Raw genomic sequence first — 11,040 nt, 5'->3', positions numbered from 1 at the left:
ACATCATATCCTCAGTAGACAACATTCTGGCTAGTTTTATCTCAACTTGATACAGCCAGTGTTATTTGAGTGGAGGATACTCCAGTTGAGAGAAAACTTCCAAATGATCAGGCTGTATGCAGGCAAATTTTTAGGAAATTTTCTCAATTACTAGTTGAGGAAGTAGGTCTCATTCCATTTTGGGTAGTGCCACTTCTATGCTGGTGGCCCTAAGCTCTATAAGAAAGCAAGCTAAGCAAATCATTGGGAATAAGTCAGTAACAACACCTGTTATGGTGTCTTTATTAAACCTGCCTCCAGCTTCCTTCTGTGTTTGAGGTCCCACTTTGGCTTCTCTCAGTGAGCTGTGATTTGGGATATATAAGCCATATAAACCCTCTCCCAGTTGTTTGTGGTCATGCTGTTTCATCACAGCAATAATAACTAGAACTAAGACATAGATTTTACCCAGGTTTTTGAAAAAAAAAAAAGATTCTGACAGGAGTGATATGACACATTCTCACTTCTACTTGGAAGATGTATTCCTAACAATATATTTATAATGGGGTAGGAAACACTTATCCAGAAATGGTTAGTCATAACTTGTTAGTGCCCTGTCATGGTAATAACTGGAAGACCTTGATATTCTTGGAAGGACAAAAAAAGAATTGTTAGACTCCTAGAACCTGAAGAGAGAACCTACATTGATTTCATCTCAGAGCATTTGTAGGTGTGTTTCTCAGAACCCAATGTACTAAACATCNTAATGCATGTTTTTGTTCTCTTCTTTGTTCTCTAGCCATGGCATTAATGCTTGTGCTGTTCTTCCTGGCTGCTGTACTGCCCCCATCCCTTCTTCAAGATAGCTCTCAGGTGTGGGTAAGTTTTTTTATCTTCTCAGAACAATTTAGGCAGCTAGGAGGGCTATGCAAGTAAGTAACTAGACAACTAGATCACTCTTCAATTTTTTTTTTTATTTTTTATTTTTTTGAGTCAGGCTTTCTCTGTATAACCCAGAATTCATTCCATAGACCAGGCTGGCCTTGAACTCAGAAATCCATCTACCCTTGCCTTCCAAGTGCTGGGATTAAAGGTGTGTGCCAACACTGACCAGCCTTCAAAAATTTAAAAGACCAGAGTCTGTAATAATCACAAAGTACTCATTGATAGTTCAGAGCAGTTGACATTATTTTAAAGTTGTGGCAAATGTACTTGTAGCCCTAATTACAAGTGAATATTAAACATGGTTAGTTAGGTTGATTAAATTAAAATTGTTATGCTTATGCTATATCTAAATAAATAGGCATGCATTCATTACACAAAATAATTATTTAAAAAAGGCTAGAGACAAATATATCATAAGAAATGTATGAAGAACCATTAAGTTGTATTTTTGCAATATAGTTTAAATATAAATATTGATATTAATTTAAAATACCCTTTTCTTTTTAATGTGGTCAAGAAATAAAACGTACATATATTATTAGAAATATATTTGTATGGGATTTTTCATGTCTCTGGATTTATTTCCTAATAGTTTCTGTTTTAAGAATTGTTATTAGTTTATTTAATCCATTTCAGTGTGGTCCTCACAGAAACTTCATATTTTATTTCAAATAGCACAACTTCAACATATATATATTTGTATCTCATTTTCATAAATATTGTGTGAAACATTATTATTCTATTTTCAAGTTTAAAAGTTTGCTAGAATATAGGTAGGGATGATGCTAAAAAACACTTGCCTAGAATGCATAAATCCCTGGGATTGATCCTTAGCAACATATACACACACACACTCACATTCACACAGATCTGTTAAGTACATCTTCAGTTCAAACAATAAAAATGAGCCAAATATTAACTATTTATAATATGCTCTTTTATATAAATATTCCAAGTGAGGCTTAGCCATCCTTTTAAATAATGGAGTATGTAGGACTAGTAAAGATATTCCCGATCTTGTTAGGAAGCTACTAAAAGTTAAAAGCATTGCACATTACTGTAACCCTTATGCTCTTCTCTGGTCTGGGCATTGGAGACAACTGGGATTCTTCTACAATAGGGAGTGTAAATAACTGGATAAACTTCTTTTGGAATATAAGCTATATGTTTATTTTGTTGTTGTTACCAATCCAAATTAGAAATCTAGACAGTATTTATAATCTAGGTGTTTATTGAAGTTGTTCGTATTGCCAGTTTTTTAAACTGATTCTGTTTTATTGCACCTTTGAACTATCTATGCTCCCTAAATTCCTTCCTAACACCTCACTTTTTTCTTTGGTCTACTGATATCTCTTCAGAGAATTTCAAGATACAAAAAGCAGAGCAATTCAGAGTCACCTTTGTTGAATGAAGGTTTCTTTGAGAGTTATCATGAAGAACTGATTTCCCTGACATTCTTGTTCATTCCTGTCTTAAATTTGTGCTGTTGTAATTATTAGGTCATATTACCTACCCAATATAAACCCTTTAACTAGTTTTTATCCTTACATATCTGTGTTAATAGTATCACTTTTAAAATATTACCATTGTTTGTCAAGAAAATAGAAGCACACTTATTGTCTCTTGGAATTTTCAGTAACCAAGGAAGGTAGGAAGAAAAGCAGAAAATAATAATGGCTTTCTCATAAACCATATGTTTTGTCTGTTTAGTGCATATTAGCCCAGAAACCTAGAATACCCAAGATACAACTTCCAAAACACAAGAAAATCAAGAAGGACAACCAACACATGGATACTTCATTCCTCCCTAGGATAGGGAATAAAATATCCATGGAAGGACTTGCAGAGGCAAAGTTTGGAGCTAAGATGAAAGGATGGATCATCCAGAGACTGCCCCACCTGGGAGTCCATCCCATAATCAGCCACCAAAAGCAGACACTATTGCCTATGCCAGCAAGATTTTGCTGTAAAGACCCTGATATACCTGTCTCCCATGAGGCTTTGCCAATGCCTGGTAAATATAGAAGTGGATGCTCACAGTCATTTATAGGATGGAACACAGGACCCCTAATGTAGGAGCTAGAGAAAGTACCCAAGAGCTGAAGGGGTCTGCAACCCTATAGATGGAACAACAATATGAACTAATCATTACCTGAAAAACTCATGTCTCTAGGTGCATATGTAGCAGAAGATGGCCTAGTTGGCAATCACTGAGAAGAGAGGCCCCTTTGTCTATAAAACTTTATATGACCTAGAACAGGGGAAAGCCAGGACCAAGAAGTAGGAGTGATTTGGTAGGGGAGTAGGGGGGGAGGGTATAGGGGACTTTTGTGATAGCATATATATATATATATATATATATATATATATATATATATATATATCCTTCAAAAAGAAAAAAAGAAAAAAAAAAAGAAAGTTAACAACCTTAAGTAGGGTTTTCAGTTGAAATAGAATATCTAAGGAGATATTTCTTAGTGGATAAACAAATTTACTACTCTTGCAAAGTATATTTTGGTTTCTATTACCTATCTCAAGTTGCCGGAATTCACCTGTAACTCCAACTACAAAGGATCTACTATGCTCCTCTGGCCTCTACATGAACTTTTCTCATCTATACAAACATATACACTTATTTAAAAGCAAATACTTTTAGAAAACGATGCCTTTTCCTCAGTAAATAAATACTGAAAGTTATTGTTACTTTGCTTTATAATAAAATATGAGGATTTTCCAGCAATGACTTAAAAATGTATATTCTTTCTGTCTTAGAAATCACTACTTGTGGCTTAAAAAAAGAGTTCACTAGCTGTGAGATAGTCCTTGGCTCAAGGCATTCATTGGTGTTTTCAGAGTATAAAACAACAGCTAGATGTAGACATTTTGCAAATACTTGCAATATAGTGTGAATAGATCTATGTGGCAAATGTCTGCAGAAATTTGAGGGAACTAAGGACTACACACAAGAGAAGCAACTTATCTAAGAAGTAAGATAAAATGCATGTGCAGGTCTGTCCACTGATAATTAAGCTATAACATCTTGCTCTACACTATAGAAGAAGAGAGGATTTGAAGTATGCTTCTATCAGCAAGGGGTATTTATATCTTTGCAAATTCTTATATCACTTTTCCTACCTGTCCCACACAAACACAAAAAAATGTGTATCTAAATATCAGCATCTCCGTTAACAAAAGGTTTATTTGTGTTCATTAAATTATAAAGCCAATAATACTCAAGAATTTCAAGAACCCATTGCCTACAATTGACATGGATATTGCATTAGACAATACTCTTTTTAGTGATCACAAAATCGTATTACATATAAAAATTCTCTTACTGTGATAGATAATTGAATGCACACATGTAGTGTGTCTAGACCTCCATAGTCTCACAAGCCTTCAAACTCTGTGTATAGTCTGGATATCTCTTTCAAAGATGTATAATAAATTATGTGTTTCATTCCTTAATGCTTCCTTGCTATAGCCTAATTGTGTGGGAATGACTTAAGGTTCTCTACCATGCATGACTATCTTTATACTTTCTTAAATAAAATTTGATATTTGTAGCCCAGAAAAAGTTTTTACTTTTTTTTTTTTTGTACTTTTACTTTGGCATGCCAGGAATTCATGCTTTATTCTCAAATTTTCTGTTTAAAATGTTTCTGTTGAAAAGTAAGAGATGTTTTTAAGTTTTAGTTTCAAGGTCAATGTCTAATATTGTCTGAGCACTTGAATAACGACTTTCATTCACCTTAACCATTATTTTCACCATTTTATGTAACCTTATCATACACTAATGTGACTTTCATTTTATTTCCCTTTAGAAAAACAGTCTTGAAACAATTTCAACCACTAAAACATCAGTCCAAGAAGAGATTGTAAGCAAGCACAACCAATTGAGACGAATGGTTTCTCCATCTGGCAGAGACTTACTAAAATTGGTGAGGGCTCACATCAGGGCAGTGCATTTGGAGAGCTGTGTTTTGATCCTGCTGATAGCACCTGTGTTGTTTAAAAGTGTCTGGCTCTATTTTAGTATCTATTTATTAAAATACTTATTGTTTTGTTCATGTGCGTGAATATCTATGTCTGTATATCTATATATTATGACATGCATGTAAGACCCAAGTTCATTTTCTCCTTCTTTGTCTTCAGCCATGATATGATTAGAGTAGAATTTACTAAATTCCCTTTATAACAGTGACTCACTGGTGTTATGGAGCTATATCAATTAGAGCCACAGAACTAAAAATAAACCTTTTTACTTTTCTCTTTAGTGATAAGGCACTGTGTTATTGCCTCTCCCTCTCTTAATCTAGGGTCAGAACATGACCTTTCATCTAAACTGTCTTCTGACATGGATCCAGATCTAAAGCCTATATTTTTAAAAAATTCATTCAACTTGTAGAAAGAGAATCTAGTATTTATGAGGTAACTTTTTACAGGTGTGAAAATAGTCTTAGTGATTCCTGTAGTACAGCAACTGTGTAAAGTCTTTATGGTTCCTGGTGTGATCTCAGTAAGTCATTAGCCTATTAAATAATTTAGTATATTTGATGATCTTGGGAAGACAGACTACTTGTATTTCTTTGAAATAGAAAATGGCATACATAAGTGTGATGAACACTGGATATAGGTTATGAAACTACCAAGCAGACAATGACACAGGAAAAAGGTACTGCGGAAGGTATGGGAAGAGGAAGGAAATAGAACATGTGTGATATCAAAGGGAAACTGTAGGTGAGAGGGCATAGGAGGATGAGCAGGCTCAGGAAGAAGGGAAAGAAAAGCATTTAAAAATAAGCTCATTATAAATGTCACAATGAAAGTTGATAGTATATATACTAACATAAAAATTTAGATATATACTATTTTATTTACTGATTATGATGAATTTCATATGGTGCTACAGATATCTTGCAGTGATATAATCTAGTTCTACCAGCCTACCTGCAAAGATAATGTGTCTTTGAAGATGTATTATTACTTATAGCTATCTCCTTTTTTTTTCTCTCTCTAGGAATGGAACCATGATGCTCAAGAAAATGCTCAGCAATGGGCAGACAAGTGTACATTCAGGCACAGTCCTATAGAACGCAGGACAACTAGTATGTGAACTCAAAATCACTTATGTTTGGATGGAGAATAACACAGGAGGGCCCAGTTTCTTGTATTGTGTTAACAAAACTTTTCAAAGTGAACACCTATTTTGATACTGTCTTTTAAAAGAAGTTAAACATCTCTGGACCAGCATGTCTCAGAGAAGCTCCATATTATGTTAATTGGCTGTTTTATATTTTACAAAAACTCTCTGACCATGCCAGCTTTGTGTCTTGTAACTAGATCACAAGTGAAACAAGGTAGGAATTATCTCTTTCTCTCCTTTAAAGATTACTAGCAAGGTGTTGTCAAAAGACCCCGATATAGCTGTCTCTTGTGAGGCTATGCGGGGGCCTAGCAAACACATAAGTTGATGCTCACAGTTAGCTATTGGATGGATCACAGGGCCCCCAATGGAGGAGCTAGATAAAGTACCCAAGGAGCTAAAGGGGTCCGCAACCCTATAGGTGGAACAACAATAAGAAGTAACCAGTACCCCCTGGAGCTCGTGTCTCTAGCTGCATATGTATCAAAAGATGACCTAGTCGGCCATCAGTGGAAAGAGAGGCCCATTGGTCTTGCAAACTTTATATGCCTCAGTACAGGGGAATGCCAGGGCCAAGAAATGGGAGTGGGGAGGGAGGGTTTAGGGGACTTATGGGGTAGCATTGGAAATGAAAATGAAGAAAATACCTAATTAATAAAATAAAATAAAAAGATTAAAGGATGAAATTACAAATTAAAGTAATATGATGGGGCTTGAAATTAGAATCTCTTTAATTTTATCCTATTAGATTTTATTTATGTGTATGTGTGTCTTGTGTATATTTATGCACATGTGAATTTATGTGCTTAATCAGAAGAGTGACTCTAGAGATCAGAAGGCATTGTATTTTCAGAAGCTGAAGTTACAGTGGTTGTAACCCATCCCATATGAATGATACAAGTTGAATTCAAGTGTGCTAAAGTAGCAGGATATGCTCTTATCTGTTCAGGTGCTTTTCCAGCCCTCTGTAATTAGAATTTCTAAATTTCGATCATTTAAGCCAGTATCTTATCTATCTTGTTTTGCTGATTTCTTTTTCTTTTTATATTGTTTATTTGTTTGTTTGTTGGTTTTTAGTCAGGTTATCTCTCTTTATTCCAGGTTGTTCTGGAACAGAGTCTGTAGACCGGGCTAGCCTCGAACTCATGGAGATCTACCTGCTTCTGCTTCTATTGTGCTGAGATTAAAGACATGTACATAAGTGGTAGCTTATCTGATGATGTGGCTTGTTCATGTTTAAAAGATATATTTTTAATTATAAAAATGTATTTTATCTGAGCAACTCATTCATTTTTTCTCAAAAAAAATCAAATATTTTCATTAGCTTTCATTACTTCTTTTATTGTTTTTGGTTTGGTGGAATACAGATCTCACTATATAGTACAGGAGGTCTTCAAATACATAATCTTGTGTAAGGTAGCAATGTGTATGTGCCAAACTCTGTCTTCATTTTTGGTGATAGCAACTTATGTACATTCTGGGTACCTGATAATTATATTAAGTTAAAAATAAATTATTAGACATAATCTTTACAAGAGGAAGTATAGAAATTATGAGGACGTAAATAAATGGACTATGAGATATAGTACTTCTTGAAACATTAGAAATGGTTATATTCTGGATGAATTTGAAAATCATTTAATTATCTCTTATTAAGGTTGTACTTCGTAGCTATCACTATTTTAATCACATAGTGTTTAAAATGTTTATTTTAAGTGCTTTCACATTCAGTTAATGTATAAAGTAATTTTGAATTTGCAGAGATTGAGAAAATACTAATCTATTTATTGTGTATTAAACGTTGGTTTTTCTCCATTCTTGGAAGTATATTTAGCTCAAGAAATTTTAATTTTATACTTAAGGTATGACTGATAAATGTTAAAATTATTGTTCCTTTTATTTTTGTTTGTTTTGTACTTGTAAGTAATGACTATAAAGAAGGCTTACACAAAGCAATCATGCTGAATATGTAACAATTCACGTGAAAAAAAATCTCTAGTTAGAACAGAAGAGAAATTTAATAAGTTAGTATTTGTCTTTTCTAAGACTTCAAATCAACATTTGTTACATATGAAACAAACATACAAAATACACGCTCCCTCATACATATTCACACAGGTATGCTGAATTTAATGTGTAAATGAATCAATTTAAGAAGAGATGCTACTTAGAAAAAAGACTTCTGTATCTGTTCAGTTCATAAGCTGTTCAGTTCACAAATTGAATGCCTGTCCCTACTGTTCAGATGAATGATCAAGTCTGAAGCATGCCTCTTATGAAATAATCAAAAGTAACTGTGAGCAATGTCTTTAAAGAGCAGAAATTCTGCTTTGTATAGCCCCCCTCTCTATCTCCCACTCCCTCTCTCTTCTTCTTTTTTTTTTTTCTTTCCTGCTGCCTTAATGATTGGTCTATTTCTTTCCCATAGATTTAACATGTGATGAGAATTTGTTCATGTCATCTTACCTTGCATCATGGTCTTCTGCAATCCAAGAATGGTATAATGAACACAAAGATCTTATGTATGATGTTGGCCCAAAGCAACCTAATAGTATGGTCGGACATTATACTCAGGTAAGAAAAAATATTTTCTCTATAAATGAGAGGCAATAAAATTATTTGATTTACTTGAACAGGAGTGCACATCAGCTTTGTTTGGCTCCTGACGAGAATGAGAAAAATTATCCCAAAGTTTTCTTTCCAGAACCCCTGACCGCTGATTTCCAGACAAATGAGGTGACTTCTTTAGGAAGAATTATATAATTGTGCCTCAATTAAGGCCACTGTCAAATAGAGCCTACCAAAGCTAAGAGAGAAAAAAAGTGCTAAGCAGATTCTGAATGGCTGATTGGAGAGAATATCCAGATATGGTATAGGCAGATGTCTAAGTCAAGGGTTGGTTTGTTTGTTTGTCCAATAAAACATCATGAGAAAAAGCAAAGTGGGGAGGAAAGTGTTTATTTGGTTTATACTTCTAGGTTGCTGTTCATCACCAGAGGAAGTCAGGACAGGAATTTAGACACTGCAGAAACCTGGAAGCAGGAGCTGATACAGTTGTGTTGGAGGGTGTTACTTGAATGCTTCCTGTGCCTTGTCAGCCCTCTTTCTTATAGAATCTAGGACCACCAACCCAGGGATGGGCCAACAACCATGAGCTGGGAAGTCCTTCATTGACTAGTAACTATGACTTACATCTATATCTTCAGGAGGCATTTTCTCACTTGAGGCTTCTTCTTCTGTGATGACTCCAACTTTTTCAAGTTGCTACACAAAACAACCAGTATAACTCTCCTCTTGTCAAGTTAACACACAATCATACACTTTACTTTTGAGCCACAAATTTTTTTCTAATGTATCCCCAACAACTTACATTTATATACAAATAACTTAAAACGTCCCACAGTATTTACAAATTTAAAAGCATAAAAATTTCAATCTCATTAAAAATTCAAAATCTCTCCTAAAGTTTAAAGTTTTCAGTAGTCCTATCTGGTAAAAATCTAAATTAAATGTAATGTATTTTTCAAGAGGGAAGAAACACAGCATGATCACAATCTGAAACAAGCAACTGCTAAACCGCAAGAGTTTAAATAACTCCATGCCCAGTGTAGGGGTTACACACATGACTTTCTGGGATCTTCCAAATGGCTTGGATCACCTCTCCATCTCTGTCCCCTGTGACTCAGGCAGCTTGTCTTCTAGGCTCCTGCTGGCTCCATTTCATTGATGTTGCTGTTATTGGTGGTGGTGGCATGGTATTACAATTTCCAATTTCTGAGATCTTCTGCTGCAACTGGGCTGTAATTTCATGAGTAGCTTTTCATAGGCTCTCTTTCTGGTATCATGTCTCAAATTCAATGCATGACCTCTTCAGTCCTGGTTCTTCAACTGCCACTGAGCTTTCACCTTCATCAATGGCCTCTCCTGGCCTCTAAAAATGCCAAACTTCAGCTATTCTCCATGAATCTTCCATGCCTTCAAAATTAGTAACATTACGAAGTCTAGCAGCCAGCAAAAGGTAAAACTTTGGCCACATATTCTGGAAGGCAGCTTCTCTGTGCTCTCAGGGAAACACTTCCCAGCAGATTTCACCTTACTGATAATAGTCACTTCTTAATCTCCACTCACCTTATCTCCAGCTGACCAACATCAACTGTACCAAAAACATGAAGGTTTACTTCAGTAGTTCTGGTATCTCATTAGTGACAGCTGATTTTATTTTTCTCCAGCTAACAAGAACTGCAGAAACTTAAAGTAAAATAGTAAATGGCCCTCACGATCCTAATAGAGTCTTTAATCTTCCCTTTGAAATTTCACATGCCAGACCTCCTTCTTTAGTACTGTTCAGCATTCTTATCTTCCAAGTTTCTAAATCTTCCCTCAGATCGTTTAATGTACAATGGCTTTTCTAGCTCAAAGTTCCAAAGTCCTTTCAAAATCCTCCCTAAAATATGGTCAGGGATGTCACAGCAATACCCCACTATGGTTTTACCAAAATATATCTGCAATATATTCAGGGTTCTCTAGAGTCACATATCTTATGGAATGAATCTCTCCCTCTCTCTCTTTCTCTCTCTCTGTCTGTCTGTCTCTTTCACATTTATATTTTAGATCCTAAAAAGATGTATCTCAAGTGATACGGCTACTTATTCTAAATTTACAATGCATTTAGGGTTGTATGAGGGGTAGCTATATCATATTACACATTATTATGATAATTATTGTTTATGCATTAGTGATTCTACAAAGGACAGTCATATCTTATTAGGCATTATTATCACCTAGTTATTGTTTGCACCTGAGATATGATTTGTGTCAAAATGACAAGGTGGGATTATGATCGGTTGCCAACATGACCATATCAGGAATGAACTATAACCAAAAAAGAACTCATATCTGTTTCCTGGATCTGAAGGCTAAAAGAAAATATGTCTTTTATCAGGATCTCGAGTCTGGAAGACACAAGCTTT

General features: G+C 35.0%; 1 protein-coding gene across 1 annotated transcript; it reads left to right on the top strand.

The window, feature by feature from the left end:
• The first annotated feature begins 780 nt into the window (after positions 1-780).
• Positions 781-10,323, top strand: LOC110312248 (cysteine-rich secretory protein 1-like). Its single transcript, XM_021185781.1, has 5 exons — positions 781-852; positions 4,749-4,865; positions 5,945-6,032; positions 8,499-8,644; positions 10,210-10,323. The coding sequence occupies exons 1-5, from the start codon at positions 781-783 to the stop codon at positions 10,321-10,323; spliced, it is 537 nt and encodes a 178-aa protein (XP_021041440.1).
• Positions 10,324-11,040: the final 717 nt, after the last annotated feature.

The sequence above is a fragment of the Mus caroli genome, chromosome 17 (assembly GCF_900094665.2).
Source record: "Mus caroli chromosome 17, CAROLI_EIJ_v1.1, whole genome shotgun sequence".
NCBI lineage: Eukaryota > Metazoa > Chordata > Mammalia > Rodentia > Muridae > Mus > Mus caroli.
The sequence above is the reverse complement of the archived record's forward strand: the minus strand, read 5'-3'. Positions and strand labels throughout refer to the sequence as shown.

Excerpts from the sequence above, each read along its gene's own strand:
- LOC110312248 (XM_021185781.1), top strand. The coding sequence starts at position 781 with ATGGCATTAATGCTTGTGCTGTTCTTCCTGGCTGCTGTACTGCCCCCA. Across the intron at positions 6,033-8,498 it reads TATAGAACGCAGGACAACTA|ATTTAACATGTGATGAGAAT; the intron begins GTATGTGAACTC and ends TCTTTCCCATAG. Across the intron at positions 8,645-10,209 it reads TGGTCGGACATTATACTCAG|CTGACCAACATCAACTGTAC; the intron begins GTAAGAAAAAAT and ends CCTTATCTCCAG.